This window comes from Neophocaena asiaeorientalis, unplaced genomic scaffold, assembly GCF_003031525.2.
Source record: "Neophocaena asiaeorientalis asiaeorientalis breed wild unplaced genomic scaffold, Neophocaena_asiaeorientalis_V1.1 scaffold320, whole genome shotgun sequence".
In the NCBI taxonomy this organism is placed as follows: domain Eukaryota; kingdom Metazoa; phylum Chordata; class Mammalia; order Artiodactyla; family Phocoenidae; genus Neophocaena; species Neophocaena asiaeorientalis.
The window spans coordinates 1,191,119-1,217,135 of NW_020174826.1; the positions used below are offsets into that span (position 1 = coordinate 1,191,119).

At 37.7% G+C, this 26,017-nt stretch overlaps 1 protein-coding gene across 3 annotated transcripts in view; it reads left to right on the top strand.

Moving 5' to 3' along the window:
• PIP4P2 (phosphatidylinositol-4,5-bisphosphate 4-phosphatase 2) overlaps positions 1-26,017 on the top strand; it is an 81,203-nt gene that overhangs the window by 46,430 nt on the left and 8,756 nt on the right. For all 3 annotated transcript variants that reach the window (XM_024760419.1, XM_024760418.1, XM_024760420.1), the window contains exon 5: positions 11,606-11,658. In XM_024760419.1, coding sequence (XP_024616187.1) covers positions 11,606-11,658 — 53 coding nt within the window. The remainder of the gene's footprint in view (positions 1-11,605; positions 11,659-26,017) is intronic.

Sequence of the window (26,017 nt, forward strand, 5' to 3'; positions counted from 1 at the left end):
TCACTCTTCTCTTGCATGTGTTGGGGAGGGAGGGGTTTTTGGTTTTGTGATATGGAGGGAAGAGTCTAGAACTGATACTCCTGTTTTTATCACTACCCCTAACTCCTATCTTTGAAAGCACCTTGGAGTCCCAAGGTCTGAACTATTTTGTAGTTCTTCAGTTGAATCAGCCTGCTTTTCATTGGATATCTCTCTTTAGGCAATCAGGTTTCAGCATCCCTTTCAGTTTGTTACCAAGTCTCCATCAGCTTTCCACTGTCTGAAAATTCAAGGTAATTTCTCTTCGGATTCTATTTGTTCTTATGGTATTTTACATTTGTAAACACAATTTACTGTCATTTTAGTCAGGTTTGGGAAAGGAAATACAAATGCATGCATTTGTCCAACTTATTACATTTAACCAGAATTTCTATGATTTTTCTGATCTACTAGGATAAGATAAATCTTCTTCCTTGCATTTATATTTTATTGATTAAGTCAGTGACCAAGTACATCAATTAGGGGATATATTTGGTGGGGATAGTGAAAAGATTTCTTTTTAAAAAATCACTATTGAGAATTAGGTTTGGATTTGGGTCCTGGCCATACTAAAGCCTGACTATGTGATGCTGGGCAAGTTATGTAACTTTGCTAAATTCTGATTTCCTCATCTGAAAATGGGGAGAATAATAGCATATTCACAAGATTGCTGAGAGCAGTAGTAAAGACATTTGTCCAAAGTTTGTGACAGTGGAAGCTAGCCTTGTGGCTGACAGGGTCTTGGTGCACCGGCTGGGTGTCAGGCTTGTGTCTCTGAGGTGGGAGAGCCAAGTTCAGGACATTGGTCCAACAGAGACCTTCCAGTTCCATGTAATATCAAATGGCGAGAGCTCTCCCAGAGATCTCCATCTCAACACTAAGACCCAGCTTCACTCAACAACCAGCAAGCTACAGTGCTGGACATCCTATGCCGAACAACTAGCAAGACAGGAACACAACCCCGCCCATTAGCAGAGAGGCTGCCTAAAATCATAATAAGGTCACAGACACCCCAAAACACACCACTGGATGTGGTCCTGCCACCAGAAAGACAAGTCCAGCCTCATCCACCAGAACACTGGCACCAGTCCCCTCCACCAGGAAGCCTACACAACCCACTGAACCAACCTTAGCCACTAGAGGCCGACACCAAAAGCAATGGGAACTACGAACCTGTGGCCTGCAAAAAGGAGACGCCAAACACAGTAAGTTAAGCAAAATGAGAAGTCAGAGAAGCATACAGCAGATGAAGGAGCAAGGTAAAAACCCACCAGACCAAACAAATGAAGAGGAAATAGGTAGTGTACCTGAAAAAGAATTCAGAGTAAGGATAGGAAAGGTGATCCAAAATCTTCGAAATAGAATGGAGAAAATACAAGAAACTGAGGCAGAAGAACGGATAAGTGACCTGGAAGATAAAATAGTGGAAATAACTACTGCAGAGCAGAATAAAGAAAAAAAGAATGAAAAGAATTGAGGACAGTCTCAGAGACATCTGGGACAACATTAAATGCACCAACATTCGAATTATAGGGGTCCCAGAAGAAAAAGAGAAAAAGAAAGGGACTGAGAACATATTTGAAGAGACTATAGTTGAAAACTTCCCTAATATGGGAAATGGAATAGTCAGTCAAGTCCAGGGAGTGCAGAGAGTGCCATACAGGATAAATCCAAGGAGAAACACGCCAAGACAAATATTAATCAAGCTATCAAAAATTAAATACAAAGAAAAAAATATTAAAAGCAGCAAGGGAAAAACAACAAATGACATGCAAGGGAATCCCATAAGGTTAACAGCTGATCTTTCAGCAGAAACTCTGCAAGCCACAAGGTTCTGGCAGGACATATTTAAAGTGATGAAAGGAGAATAAAATACCTAGGAATAAACCTACCTAAGGAGACAAAAGACCTGTATGCAGAAAACTATAATACACTGATGAAAGAAATTAAAGATGATACAAACAGATGGAGAGATATACCATATTCTTGGATTGGAAGAATCAACATTGTGAAAATGACTCTACTATCTAAAGCAATCTACAGATTCAATGCAATCCCTATCAAACTACCACTGGCATTTTTCACAGAACTAGAACAAAAAATTTCACAATTTGTTTGGAAACACAAAAACCTGAAACAGCCAAAGCAAACTTGAGAAAAAAATGGAGCTGGAGGAATCAGGGTCCTGGACTTCAGACTATACTGAAGCTACAGTAATCAAGACAGTATGGTACTGGCACAAAAACAGAAATATAGATCAATGGAACAGGATAGAAAGCCCAGAGATAAACCCACGCACATATGGTTACCTTATCTTTGATAAGGAGACAAGAATATGTGATGGAGAAAAGATGGCCTCTTCAATAAGTGGGGCTGGAAAAACTGGACAGGTACATGTAAGAGAATGAAATTAGAACACTCCTAAACAACATTCACAAAAATAAACTCATAATGAATTTAAGACCTAAATGTAAGGCCAGACACTATAAAACGCTTATAGGAAAACACAGGCAGAACACTCTATGACATAAATCGCAGCAAGGTCCATTTTTTTGGGGCTACGTGGGCCTCTCACTGTTGTGGCCTTTCCCGTTGCGGAACACAGGCTCCGGACGCGCAGGCTTAGCGGCCATGGCTCACGGGCCCAGCCACTCCCCGGCATGTGGGATCTTCCCGGACCGGGGCACGCACATGTGTCCCCTGCGTCAGCAGGCAGACTCTCAACCACTGCTCCACCAGGGAAGCCCGCAAGTTCCTTTTTGACCTACCTCTTAGAGAAATGGAAATAAAAACAAAAATAAACAAATGGGACCTAATGAAACTTAAATGCTTTTGCACAGCAAAGGAAAACATAAACAATATGAAAAGACAACCCTCAGAATGGGAAAAATATTTACAAATGAAGCAATTGACAAAGGATTAATCTCCAAAATTTACAAGCAGCTCATGCAGCTCAATATCAAATAAACAAACAACCCAATCCAAAAATGGGCAGAAGACCTAAACAGACATTTCTCCAAAGAAGACATACAGATGGCCAACAAACAAATGATAGGATGCTCAATGTCAGTAATCATTAGAGAAATGCAAATCAAAACTACAGTGAGGTATCACCTAACACCAGTCAGAATGGCCATCATAAAAAACCTACAAACAGGGGCTTCCCTGGTGGTGCAGTGGTTGAGAGTCTGCCTGCCGATCCAGGGGACATGGGTTCATGCCCCGGTCTGGGAAGATCCCACGTGCCACGGAGCGGCTAGGCCCGTGAGCCATGGCCACTGAGCCTGTGCGTCTGGAGCCTGTGCTCCGCAACGGGGGAGGCCACAACAGTGAGAGGCCCACGTCCCACAAAAAAACAAACAAACAAACAAAAATTCTAGAAACAATAAATGCTGGAGAGGGTGTGGAGAAAAGGGAACCCTCTTGCACTATTGGTGGGAATATAAATTGATTCAGCCACTATGGAGAACAGTATAGAGGTTCCTTAAAAAACTAAAAATAGAACTACCATACGACCCAGAAATTCCACTACTTGGCATATACCCTGAGAAAACCATAATTCAAAAAGAGTCATGTACCACAATGTTCATTGCAGCACTATTTACAATAGCCAGGACGTGGAAGCAACCTAAGTGTCCATCAACAGATGAATGGATAAAGAAGATGTGGCACATATATACAATGGAATATTACTCAGCCATAAAAAGAAACGAAATTGAGTTATTTGTAGTGAGGTGGATGGACCTAGAGTCTGTCATACAAAGTGAAGTAAGTCAGAAAGAGAAAAACTAATACCGTATGCTAACACATATATATATAGACTCTAAAAAAAAAATTGATTGTGAAGAACCTAGGGACAGGACAGGAAGAAAGACGCAGACATAGAGAGTGGACTTGAGGACACAGGGAGTGGGAAGGGTAAGCTGGGACAAAGAGAGTGGCGTGGACATATATACACTACCAAATGTAAAATAGATAGCTAGTGGGAAGCAGCCACATAGGACAGGGAGATTAGCTCAGTGCTTTGTGACCAACTAGAGAGGTGGGATAGGGAGGGTGGGAGGGAGACACAAGATGGAGGAGGTATGGTGATATATGTATATGTATAGCTAATTCACTTTGCTATAAGGCAGAAACTAACGCACCATTGTAAAGCAATTATACTCGAATAAAGATGTTTAAAAGTAAATAAATAGATAAAAGGAAAATATTTAGATGTTAAAAAAAGAAAAAGAAATCACTATTGATTTACTATAGGATTACTCCCTCTGTAAGTATTGATATATATGAATTAATCGACTAATTTAAATATAAATAAAATATATTTACTATCTTTTTCTTTCTTATATGCAAGCATATTTCATTTGAAATATCATTTAAAACTCTTCAAAATAGATTTTTTCAGCTTACTTCAGTGAGTTCCCTTCCACAATTACCTTGCATTTGCATTTTTGCCCAGTTATGTTTTATATTCCAAATCCTTGGCATGGATAGTCCTTATAAGACACATTGTAAGTGAGCCGATTTCATTTTTTCAAACATATATATTGAGTGTGTACCAGACACTGGGCTACATGCTGTGTCCCCTGCCCTTATGGGATTTTTCCAGTCTAATAGGAGAAAGAAAATTAAAACAATAATTATATGAAATCTAGTTAGGCTAAGTAGAGAAATATGGAGTGTTCTTAGTGTACATACGGAAGCATCTAGCCTAGAGGAAGTGAAATTATCCTAAGAGTAATGGAAAGCTAAAGCAGGGCTTTATAATTAATTTTGTGTGTATTGATGCTATGTCTATAATAGATTGCATATGGGCAAGCCTGAAGAAACACAAGACCAGATATTTAGGTTTTATTATTCAGAAAAGTGATGATGATAGTCATGAATAGCATAAAGAATTTGAGAAAGAATTGGCTATACTGATATTAGTATAGATGAAGGAATGAGGAAAAAAGTAAAATTAAAGACAACTCTTACAAAGGTTTATATTTAAGTTTTTGAAATCATCTGGAAGTGAATTCTAGAGAATGATCCAAGTTGAGAGGTTAGATAGATGTGTGTGACATGGCTTTTATTAAAATTTATGCATTTAGGGCTTTCCTGGTGGCGCAGTGCTTGAGAGTCCGCCTGCCGATGCAGGGGACGCGGGTTCGTGTCCCCGTCCGGGAAGCTCCCACATGCCGCGGAGCGGTTGGGCCCGTGAGCCATGGCCGCTGAGCCTGCGCGTCCGGAGCCTGTGCTCCGCAACGGGAGAGGCCACAGCAGTGAGAAGCCCGCGTACCGCAAAAAAAAAAAACAAAACAAAACAAAAAAAAAAATTATGCATTTAGATATTTTCTCCACAGAAGAAAATTACTAAAGTAATTTGCAAGTCAGAAATGAACTTCTAAAAGTAAGCTCCTTCTTACTTAATATTCAGTGCAGGCACCTGAATCATATTAGCATAGTAATTATGATTTTAAAACTTTAAGTCTTTGGCAGGAAAGGGTGTTTTGGATTAACGTGTGGTATTTAAAGATTATTTCAAAATTCCCAGAAAACAAAGTTTTTGGTGACTAGAACAGAGTACATACCTTTAGGGTGGCTATTACCTTGGAGAGTTTCAGACTAATGAGAGATACTGAGTGTTACAAAAAATAAACAGACCTGGGGCTTCCCTGGTGGCGCGGTGATTGAGCGTCCGCCTGCCATTGCAGGGGCCATGGGTTCGTGCCCCGGTCCGGGAAGATCCCACATTCCGCGGAGCGGCTGGGCCCATGAGCCATGGCTGCTGAGCCTGTGCGTCCGGAACCTGTGCTCCACAACGGGAGAGGCCACAACAGTGAGAGGCCTGCGTACAGCACAAAAAATAAAAAATAAACAGACCTGGAAACTATTAATTTTGACTTGAGAACTTCACCTTATCCTTGTTATTATGCTGATCCAAGTAATCTTATATTCTTTGTAGTAGTCTTTGCCCTTCAAGTTTTTAACTAATAGGATAATTCATCTATTTATTCCATACTTTGTTTCAGCCTTGGCTTACAAGGCCCAAAAGCAATTGAGAAAAATTACAAAGTCCAATAGCATTGAAAAATAAAATATGAAATGGTCAGGGAGAATGAAAAATAGGACAGAAATATGATGGTCATGCATAAGTGTATAAGTACGCATAATATTTATTCCTGTGTAGTTGATAAAATTTTACTGAATGTTAGCTATGAGCCTTCTATGGTTAATGAAAGGAGGAAAACATAATCTATTACAACAGGGGTCCCGAACTCCTGGGTCACGGACTGATAGTCGTCTGTGGCCTGTTAGGAACTGGGCCGTAGAGCAGGAGGTGAGCAGCAGGCCAGCGAGAGAAACTTCATCTGTATTTACAGCTGCTCCCCATTGCTTGCATTACTGCCTGAGCTCTGCGTCCTGTCAGATCAGCAGCAGCATTAGATTCTCACAGGAGTGCAAACCCTACTATGAACTGCGCACACGAGGGATCTGGGTTGCAAGTTCCTTATGAGAATCTAATGCCTAATGATCTGAGGTGGAGCTAAGGCAGCAATGCTAGCGCTGGGGAGTGGCTGCAAATACAGATTATCATTAGCAGAGAAGTTTGATGGCACAAAGACCATAATAAATCAATTGCTTGCAGACTCATATCAAAACCCTATCAGTGAGTGGCAAGTGACAATTAAGCTGCATCTGGTGGCAGGCATTATGGTGGCAAGTGAGTTGATGTACTTCAGTTGTACAGCTGCATCTAATGGCAGGCTTTAAGTCAGAATCCTACACTTATTTTAGTCCGTGCATGGCCCGCCCATTATTTTGTCTACCACTTCCATCTGCGCCTCTTTCCCACGCTGCACACTTCTCTCAGTCACAGTTTTGGTAAGCCCACAAGCTAACCCTAGCCAAAATGAGTAAAAAACAAATGTTGCTGGAGAGCTTCTTTGAAAAGGGGGAGAGACTCAATGATTAGACAGCAGAAGACTCTAATACTGCCAACGAAAAGAAAGCTGCATTTAAAAGAAAATACCAAGAGTCCTACTTAAATTATAGGTTCATTGCCACAGGTGATTCACATTCTGCAAGTCTGCTTTGTATAATATGTGGCGACCAGCTAGCCAACAAGCCATGAAACCTTCAAAACTGCTTCACCACAGGGAGACCTAGCACCCTGCATTAAAAGACAAGTCTTTGGAGTCTTTCAAAAGAAAAAAATGTGAACATGAAGAACAGAAGCAATTATTGAAGGCCACCACTTCATCAAATGTGTCTGCATTGAGAGCATCATTCTTAGTGGCTAACCGCATTGCTAAAGCTAAGAAGCCCTTTACTATTGGTGAAGAGTTGATCCTGCCTACTGATAAGGACGTTTGTCGTGAACTTTTAGGAGAGGCTGCAATTCAGAAGGTGATACGTGTTCCTCTTCAGCTAATACCATAACTAGATGAATTAGCAGAGGATATTGAGGCACAATTGTCAGAGAGAATTAATGAGTCACCGTGGTATGCAACCCAGGTTGACGAGTCTACTGATGTTGACAGCAAGGCAACAATGCTCGCTTTTGTGTGATATATTTTTCAGGAGGATGTGCATGAGTGTATGTTATGTGCAATTTTGTTGCCAATCAACACCACAGCTGTAGAACTATTCAAGTTTTTGAATGATTACATATCAGGAAAACTGAATTGGTCATTTTGTGTCTGGATATGCAGACGGAGCAGCTGCAGTGACTGGACGACTTTCTGGTTTCACTAGTCTGGTCAAGGAGGTCGCTTCTGAATGTGAGTCTACACACTGTGTCATCCATAGAGAAATGCTGGCTAGCTGAAAAATATCACCTGAATTTAACAACGTTTTGCAGGATGTGATTAAAATTATCAACCACATTAAAGTACATGCTCTTAACTCACACCTGTTTGCGTGGCTCTGTGAGGAGAGGGACACAGAGCACACAGGTCTTCTCTTATACAGAGAAGTGAGATGGCTTTCTAAACGTAGATCACTAACCAGAGTTTCTGAGTTACGAGAGCCGCTCCAGAGATTTCTTTTAGAAAAAGCCACCACTGGCTGCACATTTCAGTGATACAGAATGGGTTGCAAAACTTGCTTACTTGTGTGACATATTCAACCTGGTCAACGAACTCAATCTGTCACTTCAGGGGAGAATGACAACTGTGTTCAATTTGGCAGATAAAGTGGCTACATTCAAAGCCAAACTGGAATTATGGGGGCGATGAGTGAACATTGGGGTTTTTGTCATGTTTCAAACATAAGCAGAAATTTTGAAAGAGACTGAGCCAGGGCCTTCTTTTTCCCAGCTGGTGCATGATCACCTATCTCAAAATGATCAGAAGAGTTTGAGCATTACTTCCCAACCAGAAAAGACCCCTGAATTGGGAAGGAATGGATCTGTGACCCACTTGTGAATAAGCCAGGTGAATCAATTTTGTCCGTGCTAGAAGAGGATCAACTTCTTCAGACTGAAGATGACGGTGGCCTTAAAAGTATGTTTGACACAACTTCAAATCTCCATACGTTCTGGATTAAAGTCAAGGCAGAATATCCTGAGATTGCCACAAAAGCACTGAAAAGCCTGCTTCAATTTCCAACATCCTGTCTTTGTGAAGCAGGGTTTTCTGCAGTGACAGCAACCAAAACGAGATTACAGAGTAGACTGGACAGAAGCAACACACTTCCGGTGTCACTGTCTCCCATCACGCCCCGATGGGACCATCTATTTGCAGGAAAACAAGCTCAGGGCTTCCACTGATTCTGCATTATGGTGAGTTGTATAATTATTTCATTATATATTACAATGTAATGATAATAGAAACAAAATGCACAATAAATATAATGTGCTTGAATCATACCGAAACCATCCCTTCCCCCCTTCCCCCGGTCCATGGAAAAATTGTCTTCCACGAAACCGGTCCCTGGTGCCAGAAAAGTTGGGGACTGCTGTATTATAAGATATTTGTGAAGTTTTCATAAAAGTTCACATAGGAGCTTTTACTGGAATACTGAGACCTAAGAGAGAATTATTCCCATGGATTAAGATAAAACAACATTATAATGGACTGTGTCCTCAACAATATTCTTCATTTATAATAACATAATACAATGTAATATAATATCACTGTTCTAATGCTAAAATTAAATTTACTAGGAATTCACTTCACAGTATTCATTTAACAGCCTGGCTGGAACCATGGATAATGTTGAGAAAAGCTAGATTTGTGTTTTCCAAAGTGTATTCATTAGAACACTCATTTTATAGGATAATAATAAGTGTTATGCCAGTAAAGAGTTCCAGGATCGTTGGGAATTGCTAGGATAAAAAAATTAAGCAGAGGGCTTCCGTGGTGGCACAGTGGTTGAGAGTCTGCCTGCTGATGCAGGGGACACGGGTTCGTGCCCTGGTCCGGGAGATCCCACATGCCACGGAGCGGCTGGGCCCGTGAGCCATGGCCACTGAGCCTGCGCGTCCGGAGCCTGTGCTCCACAACGGGAGAGGCCGCAACGGTGAGAGGCCCGCGTACCGCATAAATAAATAAAAATTAAAAAATAAATATTTAAAAAAAAAAAAAAAAACAGGAAAAATTAGATTTTTTTTCTATTGACACTTCAAGGTTTGGCAGTAAAATTTTAAAAGTGCAGAGGCTGCATTTTAGACAAGAGAATAGTAGTAAATCCTTTCAAAATCACAGGTATTTGCATTCATTCAAATAGATTATGACAAACATTTCTAATAATAAATATTTTTCTATTTTTAGTTTGCGGCATTCAAATGAGTACTTACAGATAACAACAAAACCAGATGTGTTAGGTTGCTGGCTGTATAACTTACTAATCATACAACAGAGTCTTAGTTGTTTGTTAGTAATAATTGAATTTATCATATATAATCTGTGCTAAAATGATAAAATTGGACTAAATAATCTCCCATAGGTTGGTCATCTAAAATTCTAGATTTTCTGTGCCAGTGTGTTAGCCTTCAAGCTTGGATTTTGAGTTACTCTTCTCTTAAGGGTTTCATAATTGCTTCCTCAGCCACTTTGCTTCTCTTAACAATGAAAAACGTGTTTGTTATTTATAAATAAAATTTGAAATGACATTACAAGTTCAACAACTACCCTAAAACTAATTTCAAAAACATGAAAAAGTACTTAGTAAGATTTCTGTATTCTTCACTTCTTACTGTTCTGGTGCCAATTTCTGTAGAAATCTATGTAAATCTGTTTAGCACATTAATTTAAGCATTTTTTCTATTAAGAATAAATTAACTTGTTATAAAATAAACGCTAAAAGAAAGAGTTAAGGCTTCTTGAAAAACAATGTAGCCTTCATTTGACATTCTAGATATTGAAAAATAATCATTGTGAAAAGAGTGAACATTCATGTAAAGTTTCATTTCTAGTTTATTTACCTTGGGACTTTATATTCCTACTGTGACTGAGAGAGATTATTTCAAGGTTAAGTAACTTTCAGGAGGTTTGAAATAAAAATGAATAAAAAGAAGTCCAAACAAACTCAGATTTATTTTTGTTCTTTTTAAAAAGCTAATCATTAAAAAATTAAAAAGAAAAAATAGTCAAGTAACACATACTTTCTGAAAGTTTTCCCCTATTATGTGGAAAACATTTGAATATGCATAACTTTTTGAAGCTCTACTATACCTAGAACTTGAGAGTTTTGAAGAAAACTGAGTGACCTGGAATCCTAAGCAAAAATTAATTTTAGTGAAAGAAAAGTTATTTTGATAAAACTGCTAATGTACTACACGGAATTATACAAAAGAAATATACACTTTACAAGAAGATATATAGAAAAGCAAATGATGGAAGGTGAGGAAGGTATTTTGAAATATATTTTTTGTGGTAAAGAGTTACTTTATTTTTTTTAATTTTTAAGTTTTACTTTAAATGTATATTGTACCTCCTTTCAAAGACTTTACTACCAGTAAGCTGTTTCAAGCATCTGAATAACAATACTGTGAGGAAGGTAACCCATTTTATTACCTATGTTACAGGGAAGAAAATTGAAAGAAAGTTGTCTGTAGAAGAAATGTATTTTGTTACATAGAATAAGCTACTATAGAACAGAAAGCAGCTTCCTGACATTAGTTCTACCTGTATCTAATTTGTTTAGTTTATTTACTTTGTGCATTTTCTACATAAATAGAATAGTTGCATTTTTAGTAATGAGTCTGAATACTCATGTATTTAAAAAGCTAATCATCAATATTTAGAGGAAAAACAACATTGAAGGTACATGAAATACGTTTTTATTTTCTGGCAGTGGACTGAAACATAAAGGTGAATGAAATGACCCGAATTTCAACATTACATCCAGTTTTCATTGTAAAGCAAACCTAGATTGCATCAGAACCTTGAAAAAATCGTGGGAACTGTTTCAGAGGGGAATCCCAACCTTTATTTCAAGGGAGGGGGAGATGTGTTGGAGGGGAAAAGCTCATATAACTATGAAAAGGTTGATGGCTTCTGCTGTGATCCCTGAGGACATTTGAACTAAAAGAAACATCTTATCAGATTGGATAGTTTTCAGTTTTTGTTTTCAACCTCTCTTCTTATTTGTTTTACAGTGGATGGAACTGAGGTTCAACACTCTGGCAAAATGCCCACACTGCAAAAAAATGTAAGTTCTGTACCACTGGAAATAATGTTGGGAAATATTTGAGAACAATTTAAAGAGTTCAGAATTCTCACTTAAGTAAATTTTGACTTTAAGACATACTATGGGATGAATGTATGGTTAACATGTTTATGCTTTTCAAGACTAAAAAAAAGACGTCTTTGGACTGATTAATATATTCCATTTTGAAATTGAAATGATTGGGATTATCTGTTCTCTAAAGGTAAATCAATTTACCTTTAGAGAAAGTGAAAATTACTAAAATTATCAGTAACCTGGTAATGATTTTCAAATGTGCTAAGTGGTTATATAATCTATTGCAAATAATCTAAAATTTATATTTTTAAAATGGACTGTATAAAAAAATTGGACTGTAATCTTGGAGAAAAAGCCAAATTTTGGGGGGTTTATAATTAGGAAGTTGGATGGCAAAGTTTTTATAATTATTTATCTCTCTTCAGTCAATTTCTCTGTATTCCTAAATGGTGTACCTAAGGAAAATAACAAAAGGCAATATAAAAATGGGAGAAACTAGAAGACATTTTGATTAAAGACATTTTATGCCATCTATGTTGGGAGACGCCCAAGTCACCCTAAGATATTTTGACTTTCTAGGAGAACTAATAGGACTTAGTATACAGTTATACTCACAGCTTTATGGTGAAAGTATGCAAAACAAAATCAGCAAAAGAAAAAGGCATGTGGGGCAAAATCTGGAGGAAACCAGGAGCAAGCTTCTAAGAGTCCTCTCCCAGTGGAGTCATAACAGGACTTCATTCCTCCAGCAATGAATTGTTAACAACATATGTGAAATGTTTTTGACCAGAGAAGCTTATTAGGTCTAATTGGAGCTGGTCACATAGGCACCTGCTGCATAGCGCATGCCACAATTCCATATTCCCAGAAGGAAAGCAGGTATTTGGCATAAGCCATATTGGTTGTACAATTAATTTAGGTATAGCAACCCACTCTTATCAGTAAGGGAATAGTTAGAACTTTTTTGAAATCTAAGTTCCCAGGTGTCAGCCAGGGCTTACCTTACAAGCCAACTTGTCTAAGGATAGCAGTGTTAGGCCTGCTATACTCTTTTCTGCACAGCATCTATTTTTTTTTTTGCTTGTGGTACACGGGCCTCTCACTGTTGTGGCCTCTCCTGTTGGGGAAAACAGGCTCTGGACGCGCAGGCTCAGTGGCCATGGCTCATGGGCCCAGCCGCTCTGCGGCATGTGAGATCTTCCCGGACTGGGGCACGAACCCATGTCCCCTGCATTGGCAGGCGGACTCTCAACCACTGCGCCACCAGGGAAGCCCCCACAGCATCTATTTTGATAATGAAATTTTAATTCAAAAATTACTGTTTTCCACTTACATGTGTGGAAAGTAAGCAAAGGAAATTAGACTGGAATGTTTTGATAATTAATATTTAAAATAAAAATATCAGCTCATAGTTACATTTTTGTGATCCTTAGAATAATATAAATACTATATCTATTTTGAGAGTAAAATAATCCTAAGAGTGGTTTATAGGAGGAAAGAATTAAAAAGTGTCTAAGAAGTAGAATATATGTAACAAAATATTGCCATTTATTTGTGCTAGATCTGATTCCAACTAAATATAATCCTGTGGGAATAACTTCTTTATAGCACATTTCTAGCTTCAAAGGAACAGATATTTCCTTTTTTATTTATTTGTGAAATTAATCATATGAATGCTTAACTTAGCTGAATCCAGGACAAGTCTGTACATGGAGAAGCAAAGTGGATAACCCAAAATAAGTGCACAGAAAAATATATACTTCAGGGACATACCAAATACACGTGTGTGTGAATAATCCATATTTCTGTATGTTATCTGTGTTTTCACAAAAATGAAGACAATTAAGTTGCATATATCTTTATGAAGAACATTAAATTAGATTTTAAAAATCTTTTAGAAAATAAAAAACTTCTAATGATTAGCAGATTGTGTGCTAAGCACAGTGATTGTTGCTTTGTGTACACATATATATTAGCTGTAATCTTTACAAAAATCCTGGATAGCAAGAATTATTATCCTCATTTTCTAGATGAGGAACTGTTAGAAAGGGTAAGGATTTTGCTCAAGTGATTTGCTTGGTTGGTTAATTATTTTAGAACAATGGCAATATTTTGCTAATAATAAAGAAGTATTGAATGTCTAGATATTCTACCATTGGTTAAGGTATCACAAGACTGTATTAATGTGGAGAAGAATTTATCAATTAAGGAACAACTTGCTTTCAAATTCACATGAAATAAATCAGCTTAAATATCATTCTTAGAGGAATGTGTGTGTAGAATTGGAATCACATGCTGAGCTTGGGAGGACTTAGGGCATGCATTACTTATTTGAGCAAAGATGCTGTTATTACATGAACACTCATGGGTCATATCTAGATTTCTTTTCTTTTTGAATGTTTTTCTTAAAAAACTGATGAGTCATCTGTTGAAGTAAGATTCTGAGATTTTTATTTCTTTAAACTCAAATAGCAAATGTCCTAAAATTATTTTTAAGTTATAAAAGTTACTAAATCATTGCTATGAAACTAGCGTGTTATTTTTATATCTCACAAAACAAGTGGGGAATACCTTCCCCCAGGGCTCCAGAGACCAAGAAGCATTTTTTATCTCACTGTTTTTTACTCATGCAATCACTGAGGCTGTTGTAGCTGAAGGTGAGGTTTCTCTTTCAATTGGGCAGCTTGTAGCTACTGCTGGGCAGGAGATGTAGTCCTAGCATTCTGAAATAACAACTTGGGCGATATTTCCATGAAGATGTTTTAATGGACTTAAGATTAGTAGACATGATGATTTAATTCATGATAATTATCAATGAATATCATTTCTCCTACATCACTGAGGTACTTTAGGGATCTCTTCCAGTCATTTTAATCAATAGCAGACTCATTCTTAGAAGTTATCCTTTTATTTTTCTGTTTAGTGCTTTCTTTTATAATTATTCATTAATTCAATGTCCTGTGCTAGGTACTAGGTGCTCAAAATAAAGATATAACCTTGCCTTCAAGGGACTTAGTCTTGTGGGTATACGGAAGAGAATAGACCATTACAATAAAGTTTTAAGCGCTTTGGAAGGGTATACCCAGCATGCTCTGCTCTGAAGGGCCCCTAATCCAGACTGGAGGGAAAGGGAATGTGAATGAAAGCTTCCAGGAAGGAGGGATGTTAAAAATGACTTGGAGTGATATGAAAAAAAGGGCCAATGGTTCCTTGTAGAAGGAGCAACCTGTGCAATGGTATAGAGGTACAGAGGAGTCAAAGTATAGGTGTGCTATGAAGGAAATGGAATAGATAGGGTTTAATGTGAAGGGACAAGAGAGAGATTGGGGTCAAGAATGACCTTGTATCTGAGAGGCTGTAGAACCATTCACTGAGATAGGGAATGAAAGATCTAGAAGAACTGTGTCCAGCAGAGAGATGATAAGCTCATTTTGAATGTAGGTATAGAGAGACTCTTAGGTTTTCTAGATTGGCTAGATCATCATCCCTTGAAATTCAGATCCATCTACCTGCTTTTCAAACCACCAATCTTGCATCAATATGGCCATGGCTTCTTCCTTCCTTTACCAAGACAACTGAGAGCTGAAAAAATTCTATGTTGATTAGCTCTTTACAAATGTAGAGCTTTACATTTCAGCTAAACCCTTGCTTGATATTCCCTATTTAAGTGTCCTTGATTAACTCTCTCCCCCATTCCTCAAAGTGGTTATCTCCAGATATTTTCTGTTCCTCTTAAACCCCCATCCCTCATACCTTCTTCTCTATCTCAGCAAATGAGTTGCCTTCTTCCTGTCTCTCTCAGATGTTTAAGGCTATCTGTGAACTCCCTCATCTTCACACTTCCTACCTCTAAACAATTTTTTATATCTATACTCACTTTATTTCTTCTTAGAGGGATGCATGTCTCTTCCTTTCAAGACATATCTCTTTAGTTCATCATGGTGCCACATTTCTCCAGGAGTAAAGTAGAATTATTATCAGTCCCCACTAGGCCACTGAAATTTGCTCTGACAAAATTCATGTCCCAATTGCAAATTTTATTTTTTAAATTTATTTTTAATTGAAGTTTAGTCAAATTACAATGTTGTTATTACTGCTGTACAGCAAAGTGATTCAGTTATACATATATATATATATACACACATTCTTTTTCATATTCTTTTTCGTTATGGTTTGTCCCAAGATATTGAATATAGTTCTCTGTGCTATACAGTAGGACCTTGTTGTTTATCCATTCTATATATATCAGTTTGCATCTGCTAATCCAAACTCCCAGTCCAACCCTCTCCCCACTTGGCAACCACCAGTCTATTCCCTATGTCCCTGATTCTGTTTCTGTTTCATAGATAGGTTCATTTATGTCATATTTTAGATTCCACATATAAGTGATATCATATGGTATTTGTCTTTCTCTTTCTTATATACTTCACTTAATATGATAATCCCTAGTTGCATCCATGTTGCTGCAAATGGCATTATTTCATTCTTTTCTATGGCTGAGCAGTATTCCATTGTATATATGTATCACATCTTTTTTTTTTTTTTAAATATTTATTTATTAGGTTGTGTCGGGTCTTAGTTGTGGTGCGCAGGCTCTAGAGTGCTTTGCAGCATGTGGGATCTTAGTTCCCCGACCAGGGATTGAACCTGTGTCCCCTTCATTGGAAGGTGGATTCTTAACCACTGGACCACCAGGGAAGTCCCTGTACCACATCTTCTTTATCGATTCATCTGTCAATGTACATTTAGGTTGTTTTCATGTCTTGGCTATTGTGAATAGTGCTGCTATGAACATAGACATGCATATATCTTTTTGACATAGAGTTTTGTCAGGATATATGCCAGGAGTGGGATTGCTGGATCATATGGTAGTTCTATTTTTAGTTTTCTGAGGAGACTCCATAATGTTTTCCAAAGTGGCTCCACCAAATTACATTCCCACCAACAGTGTAGGAGGGTTCCCTTTTCTCCACACCCTATCCAGCATTTGTTACTTGTAGACGTTTTAATGATGGCCATTCTGACTGATGTGAGGTGGTACCTCATTGTAGTTTTGATTTGCATTTCTCTAATAATGTTGAGCATCTTTTCATGTGCCTATTGGCCATCTGTATGTCTTCTGTGGAGAAAGGTCTCTTTAGGTCTTCTCCCCATTTTTCAATTGGGGTTGCTTTTTTGTTGTTGAGTTGTATGAGCTGTTTGTATATTTTGGAAATTAAGCCCCTGTCAGTCACATCGTTTGCAAATATTTTCTCCCATTCTGTAAGTTGTCTCTTTGTTTTGTTTATGGTTTACTTTGTTGTGCAAAAGCTTGTTAGTTTGATTGCATCTCGTTTATTTTTGTTTTTATTTCTATTGCCTTGGGAGATTGACCTAAGAAAACATTTGTACCATTTACGTCAGAGAATGTTTTGCCTATGCTTTCTTCTAGGAGTTTTATGGTGTCATGTCTTATGTTTAAGAATTTAAGCCATTTTGAGTTTATTTTTGTGTATGGTGTAAGGGCATGTTCTAACTTCATTGATTTACATGCAGCCGTCCAACTTTCCCAACACCCCTTGCTGAAGAGACTTTTTCCTATTGTATATTCTTGACTCCTTAGTTGAAGATTAATTGCCTGTAGGTTTATTTCTGGGCTGTCTATTCTGTTCCATTGTTCCATATGTCTGTTTTTGTGCCAATATCATGCTGTTTTGATTACTGTAGCTTTGTAGTATTGCTTAAAGTCTGGGATGGTCGTGCTTCGAGCTTTGTTCATTTTCTTCAGGATTGCTTTGGCAATTCTTGGTCTTTTATGGTTCCATATGAATTTTAGGATTATTTGTTCTAGTTCTGTGAAAAAGGTCATGGGTAATTTGAAAGGGATCACATTAAATCTGTTGATTGCTTTCCATTTCTTTGAATCACCTTCAGTTTCCTTTATTAATGTTTTATACTTCTCAGCATGTAAGTCCTTCACATCCTTGGTGAGGTTTATTCCTAAGTATTTATTTTTTGGGTTGTGATTTTAAAAGGTATTGTTTTTTTACATTCCCTTTCTGATATTTCATTGTTGGCATAAAGAAATGCAACTGATTTCTGTATGTTAATCTTATATTCTGATATCTCTCTGAATTCGTTTATCAGTTCTAGTAGTTTTTGTGTGGAGTATTTAGCATTTTCTATACATAGAATCATATCATCTGCATAAAATGACAGTTTTACCTCTTCTCTTCCAATTTGGATATGTTTTATTTCTTTTTCTCGTCTGATTGCTGTTGCTAGGACTTCTAATACTATGTTGAAGAGAAGTGGTGAGAGTGGCATCCTTGTCTTGTTCCAGATTTTAGCAAGAAGCCTTTCAACTTTTCACCATTTCATTTTATGTTGGCTGTGGGTTTGTCATGAATAGCTTTTACTATTTTGAGATATGTCACCTCTGTACCCACTTTGGTAAGAATGTTTATCATGAATGGATGTTGAATTTTGTCAAATGCTTTTTCTGTATCTATTGATATGATCATGTGGTTTTTGTCCTTTCGTTTGTTTATGTGGTATATTACATTGATTTGCGTATGTTGAACCATCCTTGTGAACTTGGGATGAATCCCACTTGGTCATGGTTTATCATCTTTTTTATGTGTGGCTGGATTTGATTTGCTAATATTTTGTTGAGAATTTTTGCATCTATATTCATCAAAGATATTGGCCTGTAATTTTCTTTTTTCATGGTGTCTTTGTCTTGTTTTGGTATCAGGGTGATTGTGGCTTCATAGAATGTCCTTCAGAGTGTTCCTTCCTCTTTAGCTTTTCGGAAGAGTTTGAGAAGGATCGGTATAAGTTCTTTGTATGTTTGGTAGAATTCACCTATGAAGCCACCTGGTTCTGGACTTTTGTTTGTACGGAGTTTTTAAATTCCAGATTCTATTTCAGTTCTAGTGACTGGTCTGTTCAAATCATCTATTTCTTCTTTAAGTTTTGGTGGGCTGTATGCTTCTAGAAGAATGTTCATTTCTTCTAGGTCTTCGAATTTGTTGACATATAATTGTTCATAGTATTCCCTTATGGTTTTTTGTATTTCTGTGGTATCAGTTTTTATGTCTCCTTTTTCATTTCTTATTTTGTTTATTTGTATTCTCTCTCTTTTCTTCTTGGTGAGACTGGCCAGAGGTTTGTCAGTCTTGTTTACCCTTTCAAAGAATCAGCTCCTGGTTTTATTAATTTTTCTATTTTTTTAATCTCTGTTTTGTTTATTTCCTCTCTGATCTTTATTATTTCCTTTCTTCTGCTGACTCTAGATTTTGTTTGTTCTTTTTCTAATTCTTTTAAGTGGTATGTTAGGTTGTTTATTTGAGATTTTTCTTGTTTTTTGAGGAAGGCCTGTATCTCTGAACTTCCCTCTGATAACTGCTTTTGCTGTATCTGATAGGTTTTGTATGGTTGTGTTTTCATCATCATTTGTCTCAAGGTATTTTTTTATTTTTTACTTATTTTTAAATTATTTTTTATTGGCGTATAGTTACTTTACAATGTTGTATTAGTTTCTACTGTATAACAAATTGAATCAGCTATACATATATCCCCTATTTTTTGGATTTTCTTCCCCTTTAGGTCACCACAGAGCATTGGGTAGAGTTCCCTGAGCTATACAGTAGGTTCTCATTAGTTATCTATTTTATACATAGTATCAATACTGTATATATGTCAATCCCAATCTCCCAATTCCCCCCAACCTCCTCTTTCCCCCTTGGTATCCATACATTTGTTCTCTATGTCCGTGTCTCTATTTCTGCTTTGCAAATAAGATCATCTATACCATTTTTATAGATTCCACATATGTGCATTAATATACAATATTTGTTTTTCTCCTTCTGACTTACTCTACTCTAGGTCAATCCACATCTCTACAAATTATCCAGTTTTGTTCCTTTTCATGGCTGAGTAATATTCCATTGTATATATGTACCACATCTTCTTTATCCATTCCTCTGTTGATGGTCATTTAGGTTGCTTCCATGTCCTGGCTATTGTAAATAGTGTTGCAATGATCATTGGGGTTCATGTGTCTGTTTAAATTATGGTTTTCTTTGGGAATATGTCCAGTAGTGAGATTGCTGGGTCATATGGTAGTACTATATAGGTATTTTGTTTAAATTTCATCTTTGATGTCATCATTGACCCATTTGTTTTTTAGTAGCATGTTGTTTAGTCTCCATGTGATCATTTTGTTCTCATTTCTTTTTCTGTGGTTAATTTCTAGTTTCATGCCTTTGTAGTCAGAAAAAATGCTTGAGATAATTTCTATACTCTTAAATTTGTTGAGGCTTGTTTTGGCCCTAATATGCGATCAATCCTTGAGAGTGTTACATGTGCACTTGTTTTTTTTGGATGTCATGTCCTGAAAATATCAATTAAGTCTAACTGTTCTATTGTATCATCTATTTTCTCTGTTGCCTTATTGATTCTCTGTCTGGAAGATCTGTCCATTGATGTGACTGGGGTGTTAAAGTCTCCTGCTATTATTGTATTCCTGTCAATTTCTCCCTTTATGTCTGTTAGTATTTGTTTTATGTATTTGGGTGATCCTGTATTAGGTACATATATGTTGATGAGTGTAAAATCCTCTCCTTGTAGTGGTCCTTTTATCATTATATATGTCCTTCTTTATGTTTCTTTATGGCTTTGTTTTAAATTCTATTTAGTGTAAGTATTGTGACCCCCGCTTTCTTGTCATTTCTGTTTGCATGAAATATCTTTTTCCATCCCCTCACTTTCAATCTATTGTGTCCTTTGCCCTAAAGTGAGTCTCTTGTAGGCAGCATATCATAGGCTCTTGTTTTTTTTTATCCAATCTGTCACTCTGTGTTGTTTGATTGCAGCATTGAGTGCATTGATTTTTAAGGTACTTCTTGATAGATATGTATTTATTGCCATTTTAAACCTTGTTTTCCCATTGATTTCATATTTCTTCTTTATTCCTTTCTTTTTCTTTTTACTTTTGTAGCTTGATGCTTTTCTTTTGTATTATGCTTATGTTCTTTTCTTTTTGTTTTTTGTAAATCTATGGTATGTTTTTGATTTGTGGTTACCCTGTTTATCAAAAATGTTAACACCCTCCTATATCTACTTGCCTTAGACTGGTAGTCATATTGGCTCAAACACATTCTAGGGGAAAAAAATCTACATTTTCTTACTATCCTCCCCCACATTTTATGATTTTGATGTCCTCTTTTACATCTTCATCTTCATCCTTTTGCTGTTCATTGTGGTTATCATAACTTTCACATAATTTTTTTTTTAATCTGCGTACTGGCTTATTTAAGTGATTTATTTTCCAATTGTGATTTTCTCTTTTCTATAGATTCTTACTTCTTTTCTATTTAGAGAAGAGCTTTCAATATTTCCTTTAGGATAGATTTAGTATTGCTGTATTCTTTTAGTTTTTGCTTGCCCGAGAAATTCTTTGTCTCACCTTCTATTCGAAATGATAATCTCGCTGGGTAGAGATTATTTGCAGATTTTTCCCTTTCAGGACTTTGAGTATATCTTGACACTTGCTTTTGGCCTTCATCGCTTCTGTAGAGGAATCAGCCTTTTGGGGGTTCCCTTGTAATTAACTCTTTGCTTTTCTCTTGCTGCCTTTAGAATCTTCTCTTTATCTAACTTTTGCCATTTTGGTATGTCTTGGTGTAGGTCTGTTTGGGTTTATCTTGTTTGGGACCCTCTCTGCTTCCTGTACCTGGATATCTGTTTCCTTCTTTAAGTTTGGGAAGTTTTCAGCCATAATTTCTTCAAATACATTTTTGATCCCCTTTTCTCTTTCTTCCCCTTCTGGAATCCTTATTATGCATAGGTTGGCATGCTTTATATTATTCCATAGGTCTCTTACATCACTTTCATTTTTTTTTCATTTAACTTTCTGTCTTCTGTCCTGATTGCATGATTTCCATTATTCTATCTTCCGGGTCACTTATTTGTTCTGCATTATTGTGGTATGTATTGCCTTTAGCTCAGCTTTCGTCTCTGCAAATGAGGTTTCTAATTTTTCTTGGTTCCTCTTTATAGTTTCTAGTTCCTTTTTACAATACTCTGCATTTCTGTCAATAGCCTTTCTTAATTCCTTCAGTATTTTCATTATCTTCTCTTTGAAATTTGTATCTATTAGACTGAAGAGGTCTGCTTCGTTGTTTGTTCTTTCAGGGGAATACTCTTGGTCTTTTAACTGTGAGTGGTTCCTCTGCTTTTTCATTTTACTTATATTTCTCTTACTCTGTGAATTTAGGAGAAACAATTATCTACTGTGGTCTTGGAGGGCTATTTATATGTAGGGCTGTCCCTGTGTAGCTTGTGTGGGTTTAGTATGTTTGGTGCAAGGGCTGTTTTTAATACGGATGCCTGTTACTTCTTTCTTCAGTGTGTGCTGGTTGTTATTTCCTTGATAGGGGGTGCTGGTTGAGGTTGCTGGTTTCTGGTCTTGGGGTTTTTGACAGCAGCGGGTGGCTCAGGCACACCCCCTGGGGCATGCAATGGGAATGAAGGCAGCTTACAGCCACTCCTGGAGTTCGGATGGGTGGTAGTGGGAGTCCACAACTACTCTTGGGGTACAGGAGGAAGTCGGTAGGGGGGCCATGACCACTCCTGGAGTCCGGGAGGGCATCAGCAGGGGCCCATGACCATTCCTGCGGTCCAGAAGGGAGTCAGCAGGGCGTGGCAACCACTCCTGGGGTCTGGGAGGGTGTCCGCAGGGGCCCGGCGACCACTCCTGGTGTCTGGGTGAGCTGCAGTGGAGGCTCGGGACCACCCTTGGAGCCTGTGCAGGCAGTATCCTGCCTCTGCAAGCACGTGCACAGGGAAAAAAGCTACAATCCAGGTCCCGCCCCTCCCTAGAGCAGCCCCCAAACAATGGCGACTGGCCTCTAAGGTGGCCTAGGCTTCCTTGGTGTACACCCGCAGCATGGCCACTCTGGATTCCAGCCCTCTGAGTCTGTTTCTACACAGCCAACCCCAGTCTTCTCCCTGGTTCTGATCTCTAAAGCCCGAATTCCAGCACACAGTCCCTGCCAGAACCAAAGATGGGCGTGTCAGGCTGGGCTGCTGCAAACGGCTACTAGTGTTCTCCTCAGAGGCTCTGAAGCTCCCCTTACGTCTGTCCGGGGAGCTGCTGAAAGGGCTTCCCAGGGTGCAGGAATCTTTCCTCTTTCACAGCTCCCTCCCAGGGGCACAGGTCTGGTCCTGATTCCTTTTTAATTTTCATTTTTCTTTTTTTTTTTTTCCTGTTTTCTTTTTTCCCACCTGGTTACATGGAGATTTTCTTTGCCCTTTCAGCAGTTTGAGGTTTTCTGCCAGCATTCAGTAGATATTCTATGAGAATCGTTCCATGTATAGATGTACTTTTGTTGTATTTGTGAGAGAGGGTGAGCTTCACGTCTGAGTACTTTGCCATCTTGATTGCTCTCCCCACTTGCAAAGTTTAATAGATCTGTTCAATCTTCATTTCCTTCTTTTCTCTTTAGTATTTGGTTCTGTTGATTACCCTGCTTTTTTTCTTTAAAATTTGTTCTTCTTTCGGTTTCAGACATCACTTTCTCCTGGTTTTCTCCCACTTCTCAGAACATTCATTTGCTATCTCCTTTCCTGGCTCCACTTCCTCTTCCAACTCATTAAATATTGCTATTCTCCAGGATTGGAATCTAATCACAATATATCTGTGCTTTCTTATATGTTTTTATATCATTTATATGCCACTAAATCACAACCAATATATCATTAAATCACCCCAGATCTCTCTTCAGACCTTCAGATGTAAATATACAATCTGTATTCACCATTTGCCTGTAGTTATTTCAACCTGGTGTCCCATAGGCATCTCAAACAGAATGTATCCAACTTGCCCACCCCACTCTGCAAACTAATCGTCCTTGTGTGTTGATGAATAACTTACATTAATGAATGTTTTGCTATCTGCTCAGCTGACCAAGCCAGAAATCTGAGTGTATCTTTATTCACAATATCCAAATGGAAACAGGTCCTGTCAATTCTGTCTCTTGACATTTCAATTCTGTCACCTTATTCTTACTATTTGTATTATATACAGTTCAAGCATTCAGGATCTCTCACCAGGACTACTGCAATAGCTTTCTAATTTATCTCTTGGTCTTCCGCCTTATAGTTCTCTTCCAGTTTATTAGAGTAAAGGTCTCCAAGTGAAAATATGATTTCAAACTCTCCAGCTTCAAACCTTTTAGTAGCTCCCAAATTCATGGCCATAGCATACATCTGTGCAGGTTGTATATTGCACAACCCAAGGAGGTGCCATTGCCATTGTTATTTTAGGTTTTTCTATTAGGGCCATATGAAGTGTGCTAAGGAAAGATATTTTATACTTATTGACATAAATGCACCATGTAGATTATTACAGGCCCATTGCCTAAAATCCAAAATCAAACGCTAAACTTCTTATCAAGATTTATACAGCCCTCCAAGTTTAGATATTTGCCTAATTTCTCTAGTGGTATCTTTATTATGTTTTCTTCTACCTCTACACACACCACCAGCCTCAACAAATTCTTCTACTTCCATAAATATACAATAGAGTTTCTTGCTTTTGTCCCTTAATCTCCTGCTAGGACTGGAGTGACCTGGCTCGTCCCTTTCTCATTCCTGTTTACTTGGAAAATAACTACTTAACCTCACAAATTAGCTGAAAATCCCTTTAATTTTACTCACTTACAGAAACATTCTCTGGAAGAAAGGTTATTTTGCTGTTTGTTCCTTGAACAAAAGTATTATTTTTTCTAGCTACTGTTAGCAGCTAAGATGACTTACTCTCCCACCTATTCACATCTTACCCTGCCCTTAAGTTTCACCTAATAAAGACTTCCCTGGCTAACTCATCTGAAAATTGTGCTTAAATAACACTGCTTGGCACCATCTTTATTTTCCAGGTGTCCTTCACAATGCTAGTGTTTCACAGGGGAGTGTTATGAAGGGGAAGGTAAATAATTTGAAGGGTGAATAATCAGATGTTTGAGAAACCTTGCATGATCTTTTCCTCTTGGATATTCAGTGTCCACATTTTTGTATATTAGAGGCTCTTGACTTTCACATCCAGTAATATGAAAGACTAGTTAACCATTACAAATATCCTTTTAAATGCATTGTTCAGCTCATATGAAAGTTAAGAAAATCCCCAGGGGACAAAAATGGAGAGCAAATGACCACCAGGGCTGTCCTAAGGATACTAGGGACCCAGATACTTGGATTTCAGTGTTCAAATGAAGAATGAGAGAGAAGACCTTGGTCTTGCAGAAGGTGGAGAGTTGGAATACCATCCCCCCCCCAATAAAGGACTATTCTTCATGAATAGAGTAGGTCAAGGAAAATGCCCACCAGAAAAGGAAGAATACAAATGGAAATTTTTATAAGAACAGTGAATTTCAGGTTTATATTTTACCTTGTTTATATGGTCTAAGAAAACCCAGTCCCAGAAATCATTTTAAAGTAGTTTAAGATTGGTATCATTCTAGGCTCCTAGGGAGCCTGGGAAAAGCAAATGAAAATTCTCTGTGGATGAAGACATTCCTAAACCATGCCTGCTAGGGTTTCTTATATTAAGGTCTGTCAAAATAAGTTCTTAACAAAAATACCAACATGAGGACACAAGATACAATAAGCAGAATTGGCATTGATAACAAACAGCATAATTAGACTTCTAGGAACTTCAGATATTATAATGTTAGCTATAAAATATGTTATAACCATGTCTAAAATGTCTTTTTTTTAAAATAGAAATAAGAGAAGACAGATAAGAGTCTATAAGAAACGACCTGGGCACATACAAAAATCTGTACATAAATGTTCATAGCAACTTTATTCTTAATAGCCTGAAACTGGAAACAACCTAGATGTCCTTCTATGGCTGAATTGTTAAACAAACTGTGATTTTTCCAGACCTTGACATACTATTCAACAGTCAAAGGAATGAACAACAGTTCATCCATGCAACCATTTGGGTGAATCTTTGGGAATTTATGCTGAGTGAAAACCAGTCACACAAGGTGGCTTACAGCATGATTCCTTTTATATAACAGTTTCGCAATGACAAAATTTTAGGAATGGAGAACAGGTGCGTGATAGTGTGGTGAGTACAGGGGGTGGGTAGGCAAGAGGGAGGTGAGTGTGGTTATAAAAGGATCCTTGCAGTGATGGAACTCTTCTGTATCTTAACTGTGGTGGTGGGTACATGAACCTCCACATGGGATAAATTGTACAGAATTAAATATACACATACACATAAATGAATATAAGTAAAACAGGAAATATGAATATCAGTGGATTGTATTAATGC